The sequence below is a fragment of the Mchenga conophoros genome, linkage group LG19 (genome assembly GCF_057382185.1).
Source record: "Mchenga conophoros isolate Kocher_MC1m ecotype Shallow Benthic linkage group LG19, M_conophoros_male_GT1.1, whole genome shotgun sequence".
NCBI lineage: Eukaryota > Metazoa > Chordata > Actinopteri > Cichliformes > Cichlidae > Mchenga > Mchenga conophoros.
In genome coordinates, this window is record NC_140544.1 from 4309029 (window position 1) to 4334678 (window position 25650).

Sequence of the window (25650 nt, forward strand, 5' to 3'; positions counted from 1 at the left end):
CCGTTTACCAAGCTGTGTGTTCTGTCTGTCCGTCCTCCGGTATTAGTTTATTTTTTGATCGTTTCCAGTTATGTTATATTTGAGTTTAACATTAAAACGGTTTTTGAGTTTACATCTGTCTCTGGAGTCTGCACCTTGGGTCCTTTTCCTGTCTGCACACAGCCGCACCTAACAGAAGATCGCGACCATACTATGGACCCAGCAGACTTTGAACTCCAGGAGCGACGCCGAGCAGCCTTTGCCCAGCTGGAGGAGGAACTCCGCTGGAAGCCATGGCTCACCCCTGACGTCGGGCGCATTTTCCATGGCACTCGGCTGGCTCTCGGCGGTCCCCGGAGCTGCCAGAAGTCTCCACCTGTTGCTCCGCTAGCACGCAAGATGCGGCCGTTTCAGTTGGGAGTCCTCCGCGTGGCTTCAGGCACTCACGCTCCGGCCTCAGCGTCACCATTCTGTGCACCGGAGGCTCAGTTACTCACGCCGCCAGCTACCTCTGCCCGAAGGAAACGGCGCTCACGTCGCCGTCATATGGACACGTCTGAGCAACCTCAGGTGGTGAGTCAAAAGGACTACACTTTCCAAACTCCACCTGAGCCGTTGAACAGTAAAGACTATGAACTCACCTCAGACACTTTTGGGATTTCTTTTCTCGACGAGGATTTGGATTGGGAGGCCAGTTTTGGTTTGAATCTTCCCACGCTAGTTCATCGCAATAAGCATTCGTCTGAGATTTTTAGTTTGAGGTCTGCTCGTTGGGGTGGGAACAAATTAAAACCTCAGTTTGCCGAGTCTGTTTTTTCTGAGACTGTGAACACTGCTAAATCTAAGACTGTACAGACTGTTAAACGTGGTGGGGAAGGGTCGTCACCTGTTTTTGATGAGCCAGTTTTCAGTGAGCCTGCTCCTTTGCCTTCCGGTGCTCCTTTGCCCAGGGCAACTGCGGTCCAGCCATCTCCTGCACCTGTATCAGTTCCTCAGGTGAGGGGGGCTAGGGCCCAGTTTGTCCCTGCTCCAGTTTCCAGGCCAGCTGAGGCTCCGCTAGTCTCTGCGCCCGTGCCTATTCCGCGGGTGGGAGCGGCTACTGCCCAGCAGGCCACTGCACCGGTTTCTGTCCTCGCTGGAGGCTCGGGTGAGCCCGTCCAGCAGTTTTCCGTAGGCTCTGAAGACATAGCTCAGCTTAGTGCTCATCCACCACCTCACCCACCATTACTACCATCTTTACAACAGTCGATACATATTAGACTTCTCTCCATAGCTCAGACATTAGCTCACCTATCGGCTCAGTCACCTGCTCAGTCACCTGTCTCTGCTGGAGGGTCCGAGGGGCCCGTTCAGCCACCTGTCTCCGCTGGAGGGTCCGAGGGGCCCGTTCAGCCTCCTGTCTCCGCTGGAGGGTCCGAGGGGCCCGTTCAGCCTCCTGTCTCCGCTGGAGGGTCCGAGGGGCCCGTTCAGCCTCCTGTCTCCGCTGGAGGGTCCGAGGAACCGCTTCAGCCACCCGTCTCCGCTGGAGGGTCCGAGGGGCCCGTTCAGCCACCTGTCTCCGCTGGAGGGTCCGAGGGGCCCGTTCAGCCTCGTGCCTCGTCAGCTGGGGGTCCGGGAGGACCCAGCCAGCACGTCCTAGTGTCTGCTGATGGTTCTGGCGAGGCCGTTCAGCCACCACCGGCTCCACCGCCTGGTCCGGCCTCCGAGTCTGCAGTTCCGTCTGGTCCGGCCTCCGAGTCTGCAGCTCCGCCTGGTCCTGCATCTGCAGCTCCGCCTGGTCCGGCCCCCGAGTCTGCAGCTCCGCCTGGTCCGGCCCCCGAGTCTGCAGCTCTCCCTGATCCGACCTCAGCTTCTGTAGCTCGTCCTGTCCGGCCTGCACGTCCTGCACGGCCTGCACGTCCTGCACATCTTGTCCGGCCTGCACGTCTTGTCTGGCCTGCTCGTCCTGCACGTCCTGTCCGGCCGATGACTGGACGTCATTGCCGTCATGGACGGCCCCCTGAACTACGTCGCCGTCGGTGCCTCCCGCCCGGCCGGCCTCCTGATCTGCTCCGTCGCCGTCGGTGCCTCCCGCCCGGCCGGCCTCCTGATCTGCTCCGTCGCCGTCGGTGCCTCCCGCCTGGCCGGCCTCCTGAACTGTTTTCTGGGCTCTTGGACCATCAGCCTCCGGGCCGCCCCCCTGAACTGCCCGGGTTTGGACTATCGTGCTGTCAGCCTCCGGGCCGGCCCCCTGAACTTTTTTGAGACTATTGCCTGGGCCTCTGCGCTTTTCGTGAGCTCTTTTGTTTGTTTGCTTTTGGACTATGCCTGGGCCTTGTTGCTGTTGTTTTGGACTTTGTTCCTGTGTTTTCTTCTGTTGCTTTCCAGGCTCCGTTGTTTGTTCTTTCTTTTTTTGTTTTGGCTCCTTGTTTTGTTTCGAGCCCTCCATCCTGTTTCCCCCGCCGCCCACCCTGGTTGGGTTGTTTTTGTTTTTTTGATTTTGATGTTTTGGTTTGGGCTGTCTGGAAGCCAGCCCTTAAGGGGGGGTACTGTTAGGATGCCTGGGTCGTCGACCCAGGGTTTTTGAGTTTATGATATTATTTATACTGTCTAGTTTTTGGTTTCTTTGAGTTCTGTCTTATGGCTTAGGTCTCTGTCTTCTTTAGTTGCTCTGTCTCCCCTATCACCTGCATCCCCTTGTCTAGTTCGCGTCTATGTGTATCTTAAGTTCCTATATCCCCGTGTTCAGTCAGTGTTTGTGTCTGCCCTGTTCCCACGTCTCTGTTCCCTTTGTAGTGCCTGCATGTGAGTCTGTGTCTTTGTTCAGTCTGTGTTATGTGTTTCCTGTTTTACTTTGAAGGTCTCCGTCTTTTCTCAGTGTGTTCAGTTTACGCTTCTTTGGTCTCGTCAGTTCTGATTTGCCCCAGCTGTGTTTCCCTCCTGTTACTCATTCCCTGATTGCTCCCTCTGTGTATTTAAGCCCAGTGTTTCTCTGTGTCTGTGTCGTGATCTACCGTTTACCAAGCTGTGTGTTCTGTCTGTCCGTCCTCCGGTATTAGTTTATTTTTTGATCGTTTCCAGTTATGTTATATTTGAGTTTAACATTAAAACGGTTTTTGAGTTTACATCTGTCTCTGGAGTCTGCACCTTGGGTCCTTTTCCTGTCTGCACACAGCCGCACCTAACAGAAGATCGCGACCATACTATGGACCCAGCAGACTTTGAACTCCAGGAGCGACGCCGAGCAGCCTTTGCCCAGCTGGAGGAGGAACTCCGCTGGAAGCCATGGCTCACCCCTGACGTCGGGCGCATTTTCCATGGCACTCGGCTGGCTCTCGGCGGTCCCCGGAGCTGCCAGAAGTCTCCACCTGTTGCTCCGCTAGCACGCAAGATGCGGCCGTTTCAGTTGGGAGTCCTCCGCGTGGCTTCAGGCACTCACGCTCCGGCCTCAGCGTCACCATTCTGTGCACCGGAGGCTCAGTTACTCACGCCGCCAGCTACCTCTGCCCGAAGGAAACGGCGCTCACGTCGCCGTCATATGGACACGTCTGAGCAACCTCAGGTGGTGAGTCAAAAGGACTACACTTTCCAAACTCCACCTGAGCCGTTGAACAGTAAAGACTATGAACTCACCTCAGACACTTTTGGGATTTCTTTTCTCGACGAGGATTTGGATTGGGAGGCCAGTTTTGGTTTGAATCTTCCCACGCTAGTTCATCGCAATAAGCATTCGTCTGAGATTTTTAGTTTGAGGTCTGCTCGTTGGGGTGGGAACAAATTAAAACCTCAGTTTGCCGAGTCTGTTTTTTCTGAGACTGTGAACACTGCTAAATCTAAGACTGTACAGACTGTTAAACGTGGTGGGGAAGGGTCGTCACCTGTTTTTGATGAGCCAGTTTTCAGTGAGCCTGCTCCTTTGCCTTCCGGTGCTCCTTTGCCCAGGGCAACTGCGGTCCAGCCATCTCCTGCACCTGTATCAGTTCCTCAGGTGAGGGGGGCTAGGGCCCAGTTTGTCCCTGCTCCAGTTTCCAGGCCAGCTGAGGCTCCGCTAGTCTCTGCGCCCGTGCCTATTCCGCGGGTGGGAGCGGCTACTGCCCAGCAGGCCACTGCACCGGTTTCTGTCCTCGCTGGAGGCTCGGGTGAGCCCGTCCAGCAGTTTTCCGTAGGCTCTGAAGACATAGCTCAGCTTAGTGCTCATCCACCACCTCACCCACCATTACTACCATCTTTACAACAGTCGATACATATTAGACTTCTCTCCATAGCTCAGACATTAGCTCACCTATCGGCTCAGTCACCTGCTCAGTCACCTGTCTCTGCTGGAGGGTCCGAGGGGCCCGTTCAGCCACCTGTCTCCGCTGGAGGGTCCGAGGGGCCCGTTCAGCCTCCTGTCTCCGCTGGAGGGTCCGAGGGGCCCGTTCAGCCTCCTGTCTCCGCTGGAGGGTCCGAGGAACCGCTTCAGCCACCCGTCTCCGCTGGAGGGTCCGAGGGGCCCGTTCAGCCACCTGTCTCCGCTGGAGGGTCCGAGGGGCCCGTTCAGCCTCGTGCCTCGTCAGCTGGGGGTCCGGGAGGACCCAGCCAGCACGTCCTAGTGTCTGCTGATGGTTCTGGCGAGGCCGTTCAGCCACCACCGGCTCCACCGCCTGGTCCGGCCTCCGAGTCTGCAGTTCCGTCTGGTCCGGCCTCCGAGTCTGCAGCTCCGCCTGGTCCTGCATCTGCAGCTCCGCCTGGTCCGGCCCCCGAGTCTGCAGCTCCGCCTGGTCCGGCCCCCGAGTCTGCAGCTCTCCCTGATCCGACCTCAGCTTCTGTAGCTCGTCCTGTCCGGCCTGCACGTCCTGCACGGCCTGCACGTCCTGCACATCTTGTCCGGCCTGCACGTCTTGTCTGGCCTGCTCGTCCTGCACGTCCTGTCCGGCCGATGACTGGACGTCATTGCCGTCATGGACGGCCCCCTGAACTACGTCGCCGTCGGTGCCTCCCGCCCGGCCGGCCTCCTGATCTGCTCCGTCGCCGTCGGTGCCTCCCGCCCGGCCGGCCTCCTGATCTGCTCCGTCGCCGTCGGTGCCTCCCGCCTGGCCGGCCTCCTGAACTGTTTTCTGGGCTCTTGGACCATCAGCCTCCGGGCCGCCCCCCTGAACTGCCCGGGTTTGGACTATCGTGCTGTCAGCCTCCGGGCCGGCCCCCTGAACTTTTTTGAGACTATTGCCTGGGCCTCTGCGCTTTTCGTGAGCTCTTTTGTTTGTTTGCTTTTGGACTATGCCTGGGCCTTGTTGCTGTTGTTTTGGACTTTGTTCCTGTGTTTTCTTCTGTTGCTTTCCAGGCTCCGTTGTTTGTTCTTTCTTTTTTTGTTTTGGCTCCTTGTTTTGTTTCGAGCCCTCCATCCTGTTTCCCCCGCCGCCCACCCTGGTTGGGTTGTTTTTGTTTTTTTGATTTTGATGTTTTGGTTTGGGCTGTCTGGAAGCCAGCCCTTAAGGGGGGGTACTGTTAGGATGCCTGGGTCGTCGACCCAGGGTTTTTGAGTTTATGATATTATTTATACTGTCTAGTTTTTGGTTTCTTTGAGTTCTGTCTTATGGCTTAGGTCTCTGTCTTCTTTAGTTGCTCTGTCTCCCCTATCACCTGCATCCCCTTGTCTAGTTCGCGTCTATGTGTATCTTAAGTTCCTATATCCCCGTGTTCAGTCAGTGTTTGTGTCTGCCCTGTTCCCACGTCTCTGTTCCCTTTGTAGTGCCTGCATGTGAGTCTGTGTCTTTGTTCAGTCTGTGTTATGTGTTTCCTGTTTTACTTTGAAGGTCTCCGTCTTTTCTCAGTGTGTTCAGTTTACGCTTCTTTGGTCTCGTCAGTTCTGATTTGCCCCAGCTGTGTTTCCCTCCTGTTACTCATTCCCTGATTGCTCCCTCTGTGTATTTAAGCCCAGTGTTTCTCTGTGTCTGTGTCGTGATCTACCGTTTACCAAGCTGTGTGTTCTGTCTGTCCGTCCTCCGGTATTAGTTTATTTTTTGATCGTTTCCAGTTATGTTATATTTGAGTTTAACATTAAAACGGTTTTTGAGTTTACATCTGTCTCTGGAGTCTGCACCTTGGGTCCTTTTCCTGTCTGCACACAGCCGCACCTAACAGAAGATCGCGACCATACTATGGACCCAGCAGACTTTGAACTCCAGGAGCGACGCCGAGCAGCCTTTGCCCAGCTGGAGGAGGAACTCCGCTGGAAGCCATGGCTCACCCCTGACGTCGGGCGCATTTTCCATGGCACTCGGCTGGCTCTCGGCGGTCCCCGGAGCTGCCAGAAGTCTCCACCTGTTGCTCCGCTAGCACGCAAGATGCGGCCGTTTCAGTTGGGAGTCCTCCGCGTGGCTTCAGGCACTCACGCTCCGGCCTCAGCGTCACCATTCTGTGCACCGGAGGCTCAGTTACTCACGCCGCCAGCTACCTCTGCCCGAAGGAAACGGCGCTCACGTCGCCGTCATATGGACACGTCTGAGCAACCTCAGGTGGTGAGTCAAAAGGACTACACTTTCCAAACTCCACCTGAGCCGTTGAACAGTAAAGACTATGAACTCACCTCAGACACTTTTGGGATTTCTTTTCTCGACGAGGATTTGGATTGGGAGGCCAGTTTTGGTTTGAATCTTCCCACGCTAGTTCATCGCAATAAGCATTCGTCTGAGATTTTTAGTTTGAGGTCTGCTCGTTGGGGTGGGAACAAATTAAAACCTCAGTTTGCCGAGTCTGTTTTTTCTGAGACTGTGAACACTGCTAAATCTAAGACTGTACAGACTGTTAAACGTGGTGGGGAAGGGTCGTCACCTGTTTTTGATGAGCCAGTTTTCAGTGAGCCTGCTCCTTTGCCTTCCGGTGCTCCTTTGCCCAGGGCAACTGCGGTCCAGCCATCTCCTGCACCTGTATCAGTTCCTCAGGTGAGGGGGGCTAGGGCCCAGTTTGTCCCTGCTCCAGTTTCCAGGCCAGCTGAGGCTCCGCTAGTCTCTGCGCCCGTGCCTATTCCGCGGGTGGGAGCGGCTACTGCCCAGCAGGCCACTGCACCGGTTTCTGTCCTCGCTGGAGGCTCGGGTGAGCCCGTCCAGCAGTTTTCCGTAGGCTCTGAAGACATAGCTCAGCTTAGTGCTCATCCACCACCTCACCCACCATTACTACCATCTTTACAACAGTCGATACATATTAGACTTCTCTCCATAGCTCAGACATTAGCTCACCTATCGGCTCAGTCACCTGCTCAGTCACCTGTCTCTGCTGGAGGGTCCGAGGGGCCCGTTCAGCCACCTGTCTCCGCTGGAGGGTCCGAGGGGCCCGTTCAGCCTCCTGTCTCCGCTGGAGGGTCCGAGGGGCCCGTTCAGCCTCCTGTCTCCGCTGGAGGGTCCGAGGAACCGCTTCAGCCACCCGTCTCCGCTGGAGGGTCCGAGGGGCCCGTTCAGCCACCTGTCTCCGCTGGAGGGTCCGAGGGGCCCGTTCAGCCTCGTGCCTCGTCAGCTGGGGGTCCGGGAGGACCCAGCCAGCACGTCCTAGTGTCTGCTGATGGTTCTGGCGAGGCCGTTCAGCCACCACCGGCTCCACCGCCTGGTCCGGCCTCCGAGTCTGCAGTTCCGTCTGGTCCGGCCTCCGAGTCTGCAGCTCCGCCTGGTCCTGCATCTGCAGCTCCGCCTGGTCCGGCCCCCGAGTCTGCAGCTCCGCCTGGTCCGGCCCCCGAGTCTGCAGCTCTCCCTGATCCGACCTCAGCTTCTGTAGCTCGTCCTGTCCGGCCTGCACGTCCTGCACGGCCTGCACGTCCTGCACATCTTGTCCGGCCTGCACGTCTTGTCTGGCCTGCTCGTCCTGCACGTCCTGTCCGGCCGATGACTGGACGTCATTGCCGTCATGGACGGCCCCCTGAACTACGTCGCCGTCGGTGCCTCCCGCCCGGCCGGCCTCCTGATCTGCTCCGTCGCCGTCGGTGCCTCCCGCCCGGCCGGCCTCCTGATCTGCTCCGTCGCCGTCGGTGCCTCCCGCCTGGCCGGCCTCCTGAACTGTTTTCTGGGCTCTTGGACCATCAGCCTCCGGGCCGCCCCCCTGAACTGCCCGGGTTTGGACTATCGTGCTGTCAGCCTCCGGGCCGGCCCCCTGAACTTTTTTGAGACTATTGCCTGGGCCTCTGCGCTTTTCGTGAGCTCTTTTGTTTGTTTGCTTTTGGACTATGCCTGGGCCTTGTTGCTGTTGTTTTGGACTTTGTTCCTGTGTTTTCTTCTGTTGCTTTCCAGGCTCCGTTGTTTGTTCTTTCTTTTTTTGTTTTGGCTCCTTGTTTTGTTTCGAGCCCTCCATCCTGTTTCCCCCGCCGCCCACCCTGGTTGGGTTGTTTTTGTTTTTTTGATTTTGATGTTTTGGTTTGGGCTGTCTGGAAGCCAGCCCTTAAGGGGGGGTACTGTTAGGATGCCTGGGTCGTCGACCCAGGGTTTTTGAGTTTATGATATTATTTATACTGTCTAGTTTTTGGTTTCTTTGAGTTCTGTCTTATGGCTTAGGTCTCTGTCTTCTTTAGTTGCTCTGTCTCCCCTATCACCTGCATCCCCTTGTCTAGTTCGCGTCTATGTGTATCTTAAGTTCCTATATCCCCGTGTTCAGTCAGTGTTTGTGTCTGCCCTGTTCCCACGTCTCTGTTCCCTTTGTAGTGCCTGCATGTGAGTCTGTGTCTTTGTTCAGTCTGTGTTATGTGTTTCCTGTTTTACTTTGAAGGTCTCCGTCTTTTCTCAGTGTGTTCAGTTTACGCTTCTTTGGTCTCGTCAGTTCTCATTTGCCCCAGCTGTGTTTCCCTCCTGTTACTCATTCCCTGATTGCTCCCTCTGTGTATTTAAGCCCAGTGTTTCTCTGTGTCTGTGTCGCGATCTACCGTTTACCAAGCTGTGTGTTCTGTCTGTCCTCCGGTATTAGTTTATTTTTTGATCGTTTCCAGTTATGTTATATTTGAGTTTAACATTAAAACGGTTTTTGAGTTTACATCTGTCTCTGGAGTCTGCACCTTGGGTCCTTTTCCTGTCTGCACACAGCCGCACCTAACACTCACGATGTGTCCCAAATTTTAAAATGATAAGCTAGATCAGATCTCTAATCCCTAAACCTAACCAAGGGAGGAAAATGGCAGATTAGCCTGGGTAAAAGACCGAAAGTTGAGGCACACAACGATGTGTGCTGCTGACAAAGTTTCTGGGCTGCCTTTCCTCATAACAGCCATCCCTCAAGAATCTCTCCATCTAAAGCAATGCATTATCAGGGACTGTAACATCTAGTCCTTCTTACTGAATGATAATGTCTGTGCACCAATGCTTCCCATACAAAGATTTAGAGCTTGAGAGGTTCTGCAAAGAAGAATGGGAGAAAATAGTTGTTCCAAGCTTTTAGCACCATACTGAAAAAGATTTGAGGCTATAATTGCTGCTTCAACAAATGAATACATATGTATATGTAATTTATTTATTTTTATGTACAATAAATTTGCAAGAATTTCAAGCAAACGTTCACTTTGTTTGTGCATAGAATTTTGAGCTGAAGATTTTTGGACTAAGGCTGTAACATGACAAAACAAGTGAAGCACTTTTGACTCATAGGGATTACTTATACAAACACTGAACTGACGATTTAACATTTTAACGACAGTAGCATCCATCACTATAACAATGTATATGTATATTTTTGTTACCTCTCTTCTGAAGCACTTTGTGACATCTGTCTCTGAAATGTGCTATAAAAATGAACTTTTACTTTACTCACTACTTTTACTCTATACGACAGAAATTAAAGAAACACATAGCTTATGAACATATTGTACACTATTGACTAATTTAATGTCTGTGATAAGTTGTAAGTTACATAAGAATATAACTATTACTCCAGAGTCGAAGAGTAAAAGCAGAAACAGCAACAGAGTTAAAAAGGAATGTAAAACAACCTTGCTGTAGTTTTTGACCCACATACCTCCAACACATTGTATTTCAGTTTCATGCTTTCTCTCTCTCACTATCACTCTCACAGGCTCACACACACACACACGTGCACACACACACACATGCAGACACGCACACACACCCCACTTCCAGGTGAGGGGAGGTCCACGTTGTTTGTGTCACTTGCAATCTCACATCTACTTCAATCTACCTTGGGATCTGACTCATATGGTTGTCATAGTGACTCTCTAGGGATTATAACAAGGTATTATGGGATGTCTAGTGTCTTGAGCTGCAGGATCAGAACATGGTGTTTACACTCACACGGGCACACTGGCACACAGGCTCGAGACGGCAGCGATGCTCAACACAGCGTGAGCGGCTCCACTTGTTCCAGGCTCGTGTTAACACTCACACATGACAACATGATGTGCACAGCGGCGGAAGAAGGGAGATGGTTGTCACGGCGACATACTCGGTCTGCGCCGCAGCTGTCTGAAGGATTAACACGGGACAGATGAAGAACAAATGGTACAAGGACTTACAATAGGTGCGGCTGTATGTGACACTATTGCATGACGTCCTGAGTGCTTTCACATTGGGAACAGCACCCTCTGGCTGCCAGCGAGTCGCTCATGCAGAGTGTTTGCATTGGAAGCTTTGATAGTCATGTCGACTGACCACCAGAAGAGAGTTGAGTATGCGATCTAATGATTGTCAGATCTGGAACTGCTATTTGCAAACCAGCTGCAAAACATGGAAACCATCGCAATTCCAAATTCGTGTGTGACAATCTGGACAGTAACGCTGTCATCAAACACTTTTTGGTGATTTAAATTATATGTCACTAAATAAATTCCACTACATTTATATGTAAAGCATGTTACTTTGCAGGATCAGATTAGTTACATTTAGCCCCAGTGTTACAAAAACTGACTCCTGAAGTACTTTTTAAGAGAGCCCTCACTCGCTCTGTTTCAGGTCTGTCACACCCCTGAGTGTCTGATCACCATTGAAGCCCCAGGATCAACTGGTCCTTGCCACCTGCCCAATGAGCTTTGTGTAAGTGGGTGCTGTGGCTGGTATTGTTTGTGGGATTGCTAGAGCGTGTTTCCTAAAAGTTCTGTGAAGCTCTTTGTCAAGTCATCCTCTGACAAACCCCTAACCATGATCATTAACCCTGTGCAAACAGATTAACCTTTCTACCAAGTGCTGTCAGTCAGGAATAAAAAGAGAAGAATCATTCTGACACATCAAAAACTACCTACATTTTTCTCCTAGTCTTTCTCCAAAAGATCAAGGTAAGGATAGTCACCAACAATGACTTAGACTTTGGAGCATCAAGAGTGTCCTAACAAAACTAAGAAAACTTGGCAGGGGTTGTCATTTTTTCCAACTACTCTTGTCTAATGTGTTTGTTTGTTTGTTTGTCAGGCAGCTTAGCATATGTGATATTATGCGGATTAGTTTTCGTCTCATATTTTGGTTTCTTTTTGCTTCATTTTGGTTTCCAAGAATTAATGGTTTTAGTTTTTGCCACTTTTGCAGGATTCAAGATTAATGATGCCGGCCGGCTCGCTGGCCAGGCCCGCAGAAGTGCCCGCAGAAGTACCAGCTGAAATTTGGAGGAAAACACATCGGGGATGCAGAGGTCAAGGACAGAAGAGAAGAAAAAAGGTGACGGTGAGACAGCGGAGGCTCGAAGCGAGGAGGAGGTTTAAACCGTGTCTGCCGTCTATCGTGATGGGAAATGTGCGATCGTTGGCAAGTAAAATCGACGAGCTCTCAGCACTGGTACGGAGTCAGAGGGAATACCGAGAATGTAGCCTGATGTGTTTCACCGAATCATGGCTGCACCAGGTCATTCCCGATGAGAATGCTTCCGTGGAAGGCTTCCACACTGTTCGGGCGGACAGGGACAGCATCGCTAGCGGTAAGCGTAAAGGAGGTGGGCTTGCTGTTTTAGTTAACAACCGGTGGTGTAACCCTGCCAACATAACAATCAAAGAAAGGATTTGTTGCCCGGACACTGAACTGTGTGCTGTTGGACTCAGGCCGTATTATTTACCCAGGGAATTCTCTCACGTCATCTTGGTGGCTGTTTATGTTCCCCCCTCTGCTAACCCCACAGCTGCATGTGACACTATCCACTCTGCCATAGCTCGGCTACAGACTCAGCACCCGAGTGCCCTTATTGTGATCTCGGGTGACTTCAACCATGTATCACTGGACAATACACTACCAACATTCAAACAATATGTGGACTGTCCCACCAGGGGAGAGAAAACTTTAGACTTACTGTATGCTAACGTCAAGGATGCATACAGCTCCTCCTCCCTCCCCCCACTTGGTAGGTCAGATCATAACCTGATTCACCTCACCCCCCGCTATGTGCCAATTGTGAGGAGGGAACCTGTGACCACCAGGACTGTTAGGAGGTGGTCAGAGGAGGCAATAGCGGAACTACAGGGCTGTTTCGAGGTGACCGACTGGGAAACACTCTGTGAGCCTCACGCCGAGGACATCAATGGGCTTACTGAGTGTATCACAGACTACATAACTTTCTGCACCGACTCCATTGTTCCAGCTCAGACTGTTCATTGTTACCCAAATAACAAGCCGTGGGTGACTAAGGACATCAAAGCCCTCCTCAACAACAAGAAGAGGGCTTTCAGAGGGGGCAACAAAGAGGAGGTGAGGAAGGTCCAGGTGTTACTAAAGGACAAGATCAGAGAGGCTAAGGACAATTACAGGAGGAAGCTGGAGTGGAAACTCCAGCAGAACAGCATGAGAGAGGTGTGGAGGGGCATGAAGACCATCACTGGATTCAGGCCAACCAACAGCAGGGGAGCTGAGGGAGGTGAGAATAGAGCCAATGAGTTGAATCTGTTTTTCAATAGATTCGACACCACAGTGTCTGCTCCCACCCCCACAACCTCACCTGCAGTCAGCCTGGAATCCAGAGCCACACCACTGTGCCAGCCTCTCTCTTCACATGTTGCCTCCTGTGAGATTCCTGACACCCCTCCCCCACCCATCACCTTCACTCAATACCAGGTTGAGATGCAAATGAGGAGACTTCACTCAGGCAAGTCTCCTGGACCAGACGGAGTGAGTCCCCTTGTCCTCAAGGCCTGTGCCCCCCAGCTGTGTGGAGTCTTTCATAAACTGTTTATGCTGAGTCTGAGTCTGCAGAGGGTCCCGGTGATGTGGAAGACATCATGCCTCGTCCCTGTACCAAAGACGCCTCGTCCCAGTGGCCCCCAGGATTACAGGCCCGTGGCACTGACCTCCCACATCATGAAGACCCTGGAAAGGCTCATCCTGGACCAGCTGCGACCCATAGTAAGACCACATCTGGATCCCCTTCAGTTCGCTTATCAGCCTCGTCTCGGAACAGAGGACGCCATCATCTACCTGCTCAATCGTGTCTACACCCATCTGGACCAGCCGGCGAGCACTGTGAGGGTCATGTTTTTTTACTTTTCCAGTGCTTTCAACACCATCAGGCCGACCCTCCTGGGTGATAAGTTAGCAGCGATGCAGGTGGATGCTTCTCTGGTGTCCTGGATTGTTGATTACCTGACAGGAAGACCACAATATGTACGTCTCCCACAGTGTGTGTCTGACAAGGTGATTAGCAACACAGGGGCACCACAGGGGACTGTCCTCTCCCCCTTCCTCTTCACCCTCTACACCACAGACTTCAGCCACTGCACAGAGACCTGCCATCTTCAGAAGTTTTCTGATGACTCTGCGGTGGTTGGATGCATCAGCAGGGATGATGAGACAGAGTACCGGGCTGTGGTCGACTCCTTTGTCACGTGGTGTGAGCAGAATCATCTGCAGCTCAACGTGGCAAAGACCAAGGAACTGATCGTGGACTTCAGGAAGACCAGGAAACACTTGACCCCTGTTTCAATCCAGGGGGTCAGTGTTGACATTGTGGAGGACTATAAATACCTTGGAGTACACATTGACAATAAACTGGACTGGGCTAAAAACACCACAGCACTTTACAGGAAGGGCCAGAGTCGTCTCTATTTTTTGAGGCGACTGAGGTCCTTCAACATCTGCCAGAAAATGCTGAGGATTTTCTATGAGTCTGTGGTGGCCAGTGCGATCCTCTATGCTGTTGCATGCTGGGGGAGCAGGCTGAGGGTCGCAGATGCCAACAGACTTAATAAACTGATCCGTAAGGCCAGCAATGTTGTGGGGATGGAGCTGGACTCCCTCAAGGTGGTGTCGGAGAGGCGGATGCTGTCCAAGATAAAGACAATGTTGGATAACACCTCCCACCCACTCCATGACATGTTGGTCAGTCACAGGAGCTCGTTCAGTGAGAGACTGAGATTACCGAAAAGCACCACTGAACGACACAGGAAATCATTCCTGCCTGTGGCCATCTCCCTGTACAACGCATCCACTTAACACACTGTTTGCTGCTACAACTACACATGTTTCTTTTCCAAATATTTATTTATAAGTGACTTATGTATGTATGTATGTATATATATGTATATATTGTACTATTCTTAGTTAGCGTATTGTCTGTCTTGTCTTAATGTTGGTTTAAAATGGAGCACTGTAACAAAAAATAATTTCCCCCAGGGATCAATAAAGTATTCTGATTCTGATTCTGATTCTGATAAACATAAATACCTTGGACAATGATTAATGATGAACAACATATTTCCTTTAAGCTCTTTAAAGATATTTGCAGCGGGCGCTTTAGTTTGTTTACATTCAAAAGAAAGACATTTCTATAGCAGGTATCTCCAAACCTAGGCAACTCACACAAACACAGTCTAGGCGGATACCAACTTAACCTCTGTGATTTTAACCAGAGGTAAGGGTGAGGTGAAGTGACATGTCTCCAAACATGAAAGTGATCAGGGCTGACAGATGGCTTAACAAAATGATTAAAATATAGCAAAGGAGACAGTTGTGTGCTTCAAAACAGTAATCAGCTTTACTTTTTACGATGAAGGTTCCACGGATGCACGGTGGTGAGCACTGTTGCCTCAAAACAAGAAGTTCAATTCCACCACTAGGCCAGGTTCTTTTACATGTCTTTGCATGTTTTCCCCGTGTTTGCCTGGGTTCTTTCTGGGTACTCCGGCTTCCTCCCACATTCCAAAGACAGGCAATTAGTGGGATGAGATTAATTGGTAACTCTAAATTGCTCCTCTCGCCCTAAGACAGCTGCCCACATAGCAGACAGATCTGACTTCTGGCATAGTAAGTGCTATGTCATCAGGATATGGGCCAGGCCTGGCATAGATGGCACTGTTTATGTGATGGCATGCCACACGTGGCTCGATTATGGTTTGGTTTATGTAGCCCAAGCTCATAGAACACAGGTCTTCCCCGGATCCGGCATCAAGATGGCACTTCTGACCGACTGGTGTCATGGCAGGGTGTATGTCAACCAGATGTGGGCCAGGTCTGGCAATGATGGCACTATTTATGTTCCTATTTTCCTATTTTAGTTAGAAGACCCAAATGCCATGTTGCAATACTATACAGCTATGGTAGCCAACGTTTCACATGCAAATTTGACAGGTTTGTGAGTGTACACTTTATCCAAAACCTAGTGAGGGTTTACTCATGTTTCCTACTGGGTGGCTGTAGCTCAGGAGGTAGAGCAGGTTCCCTACTGATCGGAAGGTTAGTGGTTCAATCCTTGGCTCTTCTAGTCTGCATGTCAAAAGTATAAATGTAAAGGAAGCACTCAGTTTAGAGAAAGTGGGTGAATGTGGCATGTTGTATAGAGCACTATGAGTAATCTGGGAGAGTAGAAAAGTGCTATATAAAAATCAGTCCATTCACTGTCTGAACAGAGTTTCATCATCTTACTTTGCACTATTATGTTCCGGCACATGTTGTTATTACATGGCTTGATTAAGGTATACATTAGGCTGATATCTGGGGCCAGAGCTGAAACTGTTCTGGGCCAGCACAGGGCCACCAGTGTGTCTGCAACGGGCCTTGTGCTGGCCCATGTGTGGGCCACCTCTGGCAAACCACATCTGGGCCACCAAAGGGCCATCATTCCTCGTGGTAGGTGGGCCGAGTGTAAGCACATTGTGTGGCCCAGATCCAGGCCATACCAGTGTTGCTATGTGGGTGGGATAGGCTCCAACTGTGCAACTTTTACCGTAACCACAATGCTGCTTTTTTATTCCAAATCTGAACCTAAACATATTGGTTTTATATTTTCGAACCTAACCAAAGCAAAGTGACACCTGTGTTTTTCTATGCAACTACTGGGACAAAGTATGCTTACTCAGTTGGTAAAGCTTCAATTTCCTGGTTTTGCTTTTGTTTTTGTCCACTTACCAGATGACTGATGGCCTATCAAAAGTCAATGTAGCTGATGAGCATATTTACTTTATTGGCACTTTGCAAGTCAAAGCATGCCGGAAGTCCAGCTTCTCAACTTGATAATTAAGGGCAGTTATGTATATAATGTATCTATTTTTATTCTCCAGAATTACCCAATTAAAACAAAGCATTTCCTGCTTTATTGTTACAGATGGTCAGTGTCACTTTGTTTTTGTTGCTGTTTTGCTTTGTTTTTAACGAGAGGGTGTTACAGTTGGCAATTAACTTTTTATATCTGCTAGAGACTTTTCTGTCAGGATCCTTGAATATGATAAAGGGATAAAAAAGTACAAGGAGATTAGAAAAGTGTGGATTTTTCCATAGCGAAGGCTTACTGGTGTCAGCCAGATTATAATAATAATCAGGTGTAACTGAAGCAGATACACACACACACACACACACACACACACACACACACACACACACACACACACACACACACACTTAGATTAAATGTTTTAAAATGCACTAGCAACAAAAAAGAACATTCTTGAAGGTTTAAAAAATCATCTCAGAAATGTACACGCACTTACAAATACTGCATATCTAATAACACGCACACACCCACACACAGATTACCAGCGCCTATCAGCTGTGGTATCGCGTCAGCCTGGTTGTGATGTTAAAAGCTCAGCCTTTGGGCTGTATGTTAAACAGATATGGAGTGGAGCATGCTAGGGATTAAAACTACAAGACACACACACATTTTTGCACACACACAAACCCGAGGGAGCGAACAGCGATAACCCAGTCATTATCATACTTTCATAATTCCATTTAAGAATTCAGCTTAGCCGCAGCAGCAGCTGGATGTTGAGGAAGTTGGCTGTGTTGAAAAATCTGAGGGTGAATTATGAGGAATCACTGTGCTAATAATGTAGAGGTACATTATTGAGAATAATATAGCTTCAGAAAAGCTCAAAGGCAAATCATAAGAAATAATTCAGATAACAACTGGTGTAAAATCCTCTTTCTGAGGAAAAAAAAGCATTTTATAGGATTTGGATGTCAGACTATAATATTATAAGGGCTTGGGAATTGGAAATAAAAGAATATAGAGCATTACTTGTAATTCATTAAAGGGCTCACTAGGAGCTCTTCAGGATGTAATGCTGACTAGAAAACAGAAATACTACATGAAAGAAAAACTTGGTAAAGGAAACAGAAATTGCTAGTATTGTCATACATTTGCATTAGGCTATACTTACTTACTACAGTACTTGCATTGGCCCAAGACTTTAAAAACTACTGTTAGCATGAGTCACAGTAAGAAAATAAGAAATTGAAAATCAAGACCTGATATGTTTTTTCTACTTAGTCTTTATTGCTAAGCTGTATCTATTGGAAACCCATATCTGTCAATTATAAGTAAAATACTAATTATTAGCAGAACTGCTTATTGGTGAATTTGTGCTACTTTTCCTAGAGTAAGAGTAAATACCCCCAAAACGTTACACTTTTTTAGCATTTGTCTGTGATTGCATCCACATGCTAATTTGCTCCACTTATTAAATGTGACCCTTAGTCTGCTAACTAAAGTAACATTGCATATGTCAGGACTTTGAAATTTTAATCCTTAAAACATCAACGACAATGTTTCAGGTTGATGCTTCTATCCAAATAATGGTCCAAGCACGAGAGGGTTGGTGGAACTGTGAATCTCTATACTTCTTGATCAGTTCATTTTCTAAGATATTTCACTTTAAAACCATCAAAACAGCAGCCTAAGAGCAAAATATCACATGGCTGCTGAAAGTTTCACAAAGAAAAGTTAATCAAGTTAATGTAAAATTGTAAAGAGCACTGTTTACCCACAATATTGAGCAGGTTTGTGTGTGTGTGTGTGTGTGTGTGTGTGTGTGTGTGCTTATAGTGTGTAGAGTGTACACATTCTGCATCTTGATGCCTGATGCAACCAAGCAACAATAACTGGAAATTATTCATCAGAAACCAAAGCCACTGAAAAATTTACTGGACCAAGAGTGTGTCCATGTGTGTCCAGCGTGATACTGTGGAACCAGAAGAAAAATAGGCCTGCTGTATCCACATGCATTTCCAAGCTTTTTTCCAAAGATGAGTTCAGATGAGTTTTTATCCGCTGTGAATAGTTCCTACCTGTAAAATGTGGCTTCCTAGGTGAGGTTCGAAGATCTCAGAGGCAATGGCGCTGGGACTTCTCCTCCGCTGGGTACCGATAGCTAAAGACACACACACGCACACAAGGAGAGAGAAAGCACAGGACAGGACAGAAGAAGACTGGTGAGACTCAGACACATTGATACAAGCAAAGCTGCACTCACACACGAATACGTGTTCACAAACACACAAACACTCACGTTTATACAGCCTAGCATGACAAAAACACACATGGCACAAGACAAGAGGAACCAGTGAGTTCAGCTCTGAACAGTCCCAATTAGTGCCACAGGTTAGCATTGTCAGTTGCACTCGCTAAATCAGCCCCATCCTTCAGGTCATATGAGCTACTAATAATACTAACAGGTTTCATTCAGTGACATCATTTGGCAAAGCAACAGCATCTAAGGAAAACGTATTTGTAATGCAACATCATTATATATTATAATTAAATACACTCTCATGCAAGCAAAGTTCAAGTATCTCTACGTGAAAAAAAAAATTGTTTCATAAAATCTGTAACTTCAAAATTACAAGGTTATTTATTCAATCGTCTACATTGAATAAACAAGGTTGACATTAGACCTCAATCTTTATCTAAGGTACAAAGAAAGTTCATGTTGCATTTTCTCACAGTTTATGTGACCACGGGAGTAGATGGGGTTTGAAAGTAGCCAGAACTTTAACCTCTGTATCATGAAAAGCTTCCAAGTTGATGTTTTAATCACCACCGATCATTCACAAATGCTTTTCGCAAATGCTTCCCCTCAAAGTTATTATTACCTTTTTTAAAAAAAACATAAGTCAGTGACTACTCTTCCCATGTCCTATTATTTTTTTATTTTATTTTTTTGCGAGTAATGCATCTCAGTAATGCATTGAGGATATATATTTTGTATCAGGAGTGTAGAAAAAGATGGAAGTTGTCACCATAGTAACCAGGAAAAAAGTTTTAAAATACGTGAAAGGCATTATATTTATGGTATTTTTTTAATCTGTCGACTGAATCTTCAACCAAACATACAACCATCAAATGCTGACTTTCACTTGCCTTTTAATCGGGACACATGAGATTGAAATTTATGCTGAGGAATGCGCAAAAAGTTTTGTGTACAGAAACACGAATCAGTAGGTCGTGACTATATTGCAGACTGTTGTGACATCAGGTTACCATTTGATAAGTTGCATAGAAAATCAACAAAAAAACTCCAAACCAATGCCGCAGTCACCAGCCCCTTTGCAAAGCTGCTAAGAAACACTAAAACACCTTATGGCAGGACATGAAAACAAATAATGACCTCAAGGGCTGTCTGTACTGTCTCATCTCTCATCTTATCTCTTAAGCTCTCTTTCTGTTTTTATCCTTCAAGCCATTATTTCCACAAATATTCATGTGACCATCCATCTGCATCGTGAATTCAAAGCTGGATTCTGATGTTCTCATATGTAACATCCATTATATTAAAACCCCACAGATATCAAAACAGTGTGAGAAGGCGGCTATAATTTGTGTACTTACAGCCCCCTATAACTGTGCACATAGCTAAAGGGGCTAAATACATCATTTATACCAAATTCATGCACCGTAAATAACTTTTTAACGGATAATGTCACAACAGCTCCTCAGTGAGTGACAGGAATATCGAGGAGGGAATCTTTTCCTCTTTCCCTTGCTTTTTTTTCTTCCTTTGCCATTTTTTCCCCTTTTTCCTCTTTTTTATTTTTAATTCTCATCTTCCTGTCCATCATTTGTTTATCTCTAGTGAGTGAGAGAGCTAGGGAAAGGCAGAAAAGACAGACAGGAGTTGAGAGAGAGAGTGAAACAGTTTATAGCTTTCTAAAATTTCACCCTGAGGGCAAAACTCTCTCTACAGACAAAGTCAGAAAGCACAACAGCTCGAGAGATAGAGGGAGGAAAGGAGAGAAAAAGTGAGATGGTCAGTGTAAAATTTGGCCTGAGGTTAAACTGTCTTTCTCTCGCTTTCTCTTTCTCGATAGAAGACAAAAAGAAAGAGAAAAGACTGACGGTGGGAGAGAGACCTCAGTGCTGTCGCTAAGTGCATAATGTAAAGTTCAATCATTAATATAGGCCAGAAAAAGATCAATTCAACAACAGTCGGTAACTTAAAAAAAGCCTTGAACAAGATGGTTCCCAAAAGCATCTAAAGTATTCAAGCAGCCAATATGAATTTTATTTATGAATCTGCTTTTTTTCTTTTAAAGAACTTAATAAAACTATTAAAAGTCCTTTTGACTTCAAAATGAGTTTGAATGCAAAGCAAATTGAATGTATTTGTAAAAAAAAAGTGCTACCAGTTAATGTCTAAGCCTTGAGACAGCTGGAAAATGGAAATGGACAGCACAGGAGAAAAAGCAGAGTGAGACAGTGACAGAGAGCGAGACAGGCACACAGAGGGGCATTAAAGCCCACTAAAAGAGAGATTTTTGTGCCCTGAGGTAATGTTCTTCTCTCTACCCACTCTCCGTCCTCATCTCCCTGCAGACCTCATTACAGCAAATTTAAACACACACCAATAAAAACGCTCATATGCAAGACTCCCGTGTGCTTTTTTGGAAGGGGGTGGGGTTGAAGCGACAGAATTAGCTTTAATTAATGACATAACAAAATGTGCTTGTGAATGAAAGGGTTACAGAGTAAAAAGGAACACAAGGAACACAAGGAGAGAGTAGATGGGATCAAGGAGCTCAGTCTCATCTTTGTGTATAAGTATATACTTTATTTTATATATAATATATATTCATGTGAAGAAGAAATGACTATAAGCAAAAGGAGCATGCCTACATGTTGAATAGATTGTAATAGGGAAAATTTTGCTGATCAGATGAATCTTAATTTTTACTGTTACTATCTTTCAATAAAGGTGCTATATAAATAAAGTTATTATTATTATTGTGTTTCCTGCAAAAACCTGACTTTTTACCTGCAAATTGTAATTACAGGTACCCTTATTCGCAGGTCTAATTATGAAGTTGAAGTTATTATTATTAAGTGTGAGGTAAAAATCAAGGAACACTAGTTACTAGGAAGATGTTGTGTGTGAGTTAAAAAAAATACAGACAAAGAATGATGTGACACTGAGGCAACGACGATGGCATAAAAGAGAAAAAAGGACAAAAAGGGATGAGCATGGGGGGGGGGGGGGGGGGGGGGGGGGTAAATAAAAAGAAAGGTCAGAAAAAACTGAAAATAAGACCAGACTGGAAAAAAGACAATCAAAATGTATGTACAAAAGTTATACTAGAGTGTGTGTGTGTCTGTTGTGTGTCTGTTGTGTGCGTGTTGTGTGTGTGTATGTGTGTGTGAGAGAGAGATTGTCCGACCATCTCATTGGAAAGTCAATTTAACTTTGCTCTGAAAGTCAAACATTACAGCTGTTGTTAATTTATTTTCTTGTTTAATATGAAATTGGCAACAAACCAGGGATTCCTCTGCTCTGTGTGTGTGTGTGTGTGTGTGTGTGTAGGTGTGTGTGTGTGCGTGTGTGCGTGTGTGTGTGTGTAGGCTTAGAGCCTCTGCCCAGTCCTTCTCGCTGCTGGAAGGTTGGATTAAAGGAATACACGACAACCTCCAGACTGCTGGCCAAACCCTGCAGAGGGCTGAGCGAAGAAGAAAGGGAGTGACTGTGTAGGTGAGTGTTAGAGAAGCAAAGGAATTTGTATGTGTGTGACAGAGAGTGAAGAGCGGGAATCTGTACTGTTACGCAAACAGCCAATTCAATTAGTGGTAGGTGTAAGAACATTAGAGAGAGAGACAGAGTGCAGGAGCGAGAGAGGATGTGCGAAAGGGAGAGAGAGAGAGAGAGAGAGAGAGAGAGAGAGGGCACCCATTTTGACAAAATGTCAGAGGCAATTTATCACGACCTAACAAAAGACCCCAGGGATAAAGTGAGAGAGAGAGAGGAGGAAGGTGTGAGGACTGAAGGAAAGGAGGGAGAGGAGGCAGGAGTGAAGCATTACTCTGGGAAAGAAACATCTACAGAATAACAGAAAGGAAGTAAGGAAAAGGAAATGAGGGATCTGTATTAAGAGAAAGAAAGGCTGCAGGAGAGGATGTAAAGTTAGAAAAGGCACCCCGTGGAAGCCCTACGCAGGAACAATGTAACGCACCAGCATGAAGGTAAACATTGCATTCATTGGACAACTCGGCAGATGATAGAGTAATGGAGGTTTAATTGAAGAAAGAAAAAATCTTTGAAAAAACATATTTCGCCGTGATGTGAGACTTGTAATAATATAGTGACTGTTCTCTTATAAAACTTTATAAAACATGGGGTTCCAATCAAGCCTGCTGGAAGATTTTACAAAGCCCAAAAAAGCTGCATAGAAGGGATTTTTATGTTTAGGTTTACAATCTTCTTCCTTACAAAGACATTGATCATGGCCTGCCATAACTGAGTAACTGCATGTGGGAAAACAAAAATATTCTCAAGCTGTTCAGCATCAGGTTTGTAAAATAATTATTAGGTGTTAATTACAGATTAATTGTGTGTGTTTGTTGCAGTAAAAGCACAAAAAACAGTATAACACAATAAAAAGATTTTACATTAAATTATGTCCTGTGTTTTATTTTCTTTAGTTTATTCATATCCCGAGACAGCTAACTGGTGCCTATAGTAAAAGTATCTGTTCTTGCTCTGATATTACATGACAGACTGCAGAAAGCACTAGACTGAGAGACACTTCTTTCTGTTACACACAACAAAGTTTACAGCTCGTCACATAAACGAGAGCCAGTCAGCCTAAAGCAGGCTCTTTCCCTCTGAAATGAGATGTTTGGGCCGATTAACTCTGACAGAGCCGCTCCACTAAACCTGCATCATTTCTCTGCTTAAACTCCTTCAGTAAGACTTTTACTGTTCAGCGCAGAGATGTTTTACAATGTAACCGCCTGAAGTCAGAGAAAAGGAGGCATGAAAGTAAAAGCAGGGAAGATGCACTCATACATAGCTTCATTGATTAACCCTCTAAGGTCTAACTAAACCTAGCCAATCACTATGTGTATTTTTTGTTTTATTAGTTAGTGGGGTTAATGTTAATTGGTGATTTTAAATTATCCATAGGTGTGAATGTGAGTGCGAATGATTGTTTGTCTCTTTGCGTCCCTGCCTCTTGCCCTATGGTAGCTGAGATAGGCTCCAGCACCCCCGTGACCATAATAGGGATAAGTGGAAGATAATGGATGGATGGATATAGTTACTTAAATGCTACATGGTTAAATTTGGGGGGTTTTTTGCCAAAATTTAGGCCAGTTTTAAAGCTGATTATCATTCCATTTCAGACTCTGTACCATCAGCAAATGAATGCAGAATTGCTCATTAATTTTCTATTATTTCTATGTGTCTCATCAGTTTTCAGAAAATCAGAGCTAGAGTTAGATGAAATGTATGGATGATGTAATTGTCCCCACTTGATGCTGATGAGCTAAGTGAATAACTTTGACTTTCTTATCACATTGAAACATGTTGCTGGGAAACCCCAGGATAAAGCACCACTTAATATTTGGGAACAGCACTCCCCGACAACAGTTGTTTCGTCCAGTATGATAAACATCTCACCACACCACTAAAGCCTGCTTGGGACTGGCTCAAGAACACAGGAAAGAGTGTGGGGTGTGACCTAGCCTTCAAACTCCTTAGCATTTGTTAATGTTTCAGTCACACTACTGAAAACGGTGGTTGGATACTGCAATGCAGCCAAAATTATTACAACCATGTGGAATGAACTTGTGATCATGTTGCCTTTGAAATGGTAGCTTTGAAAATGGGGTCTGCGAACACTGGTGGTCAGTTGCCATCTTCAAAGCAACTTTGGAGTGTCAAGAAGGCAACAGAGATGGAGTCAGTTTGCTCCAAGTCTGCAACTGATTGGGGTCAAATTGGCAATTACACACAATCTTTTTGTGATAATAATAATTAGCTGTGATGAATCCACAAACGTTCCTCATTTGTTGCCGCCTGTTGCAAATCTGTTACCATCTAGACACACAGACATTCACATTCAGTACTTAGATCCAGTCCAGCCAGAACAGCAATTGAGAAATTTCTCCATAAATAGCGACGTACTTGCTGCAGGAAGGAGACTTAAGTGCTAAATGACACAATAACACTTGGCAGCCTTGCTTACAGTGGGGCAAAAAAGTATTTAGTCAGCCACCGATTGTGCAAGTTCCCCCACTTAAAATGATGACAGAGGTCAGTAATTTGCACCAGAGGTACACTTCAACTGTGAGAGACAGAATGTGAAAAAAAAATCCATGAATCCACATGGTAGGATTTGTAAAGAATTTATTCGTAAATCAGGGTGGAAAATAAGTATTTGGTCACCTCAAACAAGGAAAATCTCTGGCTCTCACAGACCTGTAACGTCTTCTGTAAGAAGCTTTTCTGTCCCCCACTCGTTACCTGTATGAATGGCACCTGTTTGAACTCATCATCTGTATAAAAGACACCTGTCCACAGCCTCAAACAGTCAGACTCCAAACTCCGCCATGGCCAAGACCAAAGAGCTTTCGAAGGACACCAGGAAAAGTATTGTAGACCTGCACCAGACTGGGAAGAGTGAATCTACAATAGGCAAGCAGCTTGGTGTGAAAAAATCAACTGTGGGAGCAATCATCAGAAAATGGAAGACATACAAGACCACTGATAATCTCCCTCGATCTGGGGCTCCACGCAAGATCTCATCCCGTGGGGTCAAAATGATCATGAGAACGGTGAGCAAAGATCCCAGAACCACACGGGGGGACCTGGTGAATGACCTGCAGAGAGCTGGGACCAAAGTAACAAAGGTCACCATCAGTAACACACTACAACGGCAGGGAATCAAATCCCGCAGTGCCAGACGTGTTCCGCTGCTGAAGCCAGTGCATGTCCAGGCCCGTCTGAAGTTTGCCAGAGAGCACATGGATGATACAGCAGAGGATTGGGAGAATGTCATGTGGTCAGATGAAACCAAAGTAGAACTTTTTGGTATAAACTCAACTCGTCATGTTTGGAGGAAGAAGAATACTGAGTTGCATCCCAAGAACACCATACCTACTGTGAAGCATGGGGGTGGAAACATCATGCTATGGGGCTGTTTTTCTGCCAAGGGGACAGGACGACTGATCCGTGTTAAGGACAGAATGAATGGGGCCATGTATCGTGAGATTTTGAGCCAAAACCTCCTTCCATCGGTGAGAACTTTGAAGATGAAACGAGGCTGGGTCTTCCAACATGAC

The 25650-nt window shown here is 47.0% G+C and overlaps 4 protein-coding genes across 4 annotated transcripts in view; 3 read left to right on the forward strand and 1 right to left on the reverse strand.

Moving 5' to 3' along the window:
* Window positions 1-25650, reverse strand: part of npas3 (neuronal PAS domain protein 3) — a 396686-nt gene that overhangs the window by 172755 nt on the left and 198281 nt on the right. The window contains exon 4 of the mRNA XM_085256285.1: window positions 18390-18472. Coding sequence (XP_085112411.1) covers window positions 18390-18472 — 83 coding nt within the window. The remainder of the gene's footprint in view (window positions 1-18389; window positions 18473-25650) is intronic.
* On the forward strand, window positions 193-1948 carry LOC146551503 (uncharacterized). Its single transcript, XM_085258198.1, has 2 exons — window positions 193-1521; window positions 1838-1948. The coding sequence occupies exons 1-2, from the start codon at window positions 193-195 to the stop codon at window positions 1946-1948; spliced, it is 1440 nt and encodes a 479-aa protein (XP_085114324.1).
* Window positions 3383-5621, forward strand: LOC146551504 (uncharacterized). Its single transcript, XM_085256960.1, has one exon. The coding sequence runs from the start codon at window positions 3497-3499 to the stop codon at window positions 5153-5155; it is 1659 nt and encodes a 552-aa protein (XP_085113086.1). The 5' UTR covers window positions 3383-3496; the 3' UTR covers window positions 5156-5621.
* On the forward strand, window positions 6315-8553 carry LOC146551505 (uncharacterized). The gene has a single exon (XM_085256962.1). It carries the CDS (start codon window positions 6429-6431, stop codon window positions 8085-8087), a length of 1659 nt encoding a protein of 552 aa, XP_085113088.1. The 5' UTR covers window positions 6315-6428; the 3' UTR covers window positions 8088-8553.

Coding starts and splice junctions, on each gene's coding strand:
- LOC146551503 (XM_085258198.1), top strand. CDS start 193: ATGGACCCAGCAGACTTTGAACTCCAGGAGCGACGCCGAGCAGCCTTT. Junction 1,522..1,837: donor CTGGAGGGTCCGAGGGGCCC/GTTCAGCCACCT, acceptor CAGCTTCTGTAG/CTCGTCCTGTCCGGCCTGCA.
- LOC146551504 (XM_085256960.1), top strand. CDS start 3,497: ATGGACACGTCTGAGCAACCTCAGGTGGTGAGTCAAAAGGACTACACT.
- LOC146551505 (XM_085256962.1), top strand. CDS start 6,429: ATGGACACGTCTGAGCAACCTCAGGTGGTGAGTCAAAAGGACTACACT.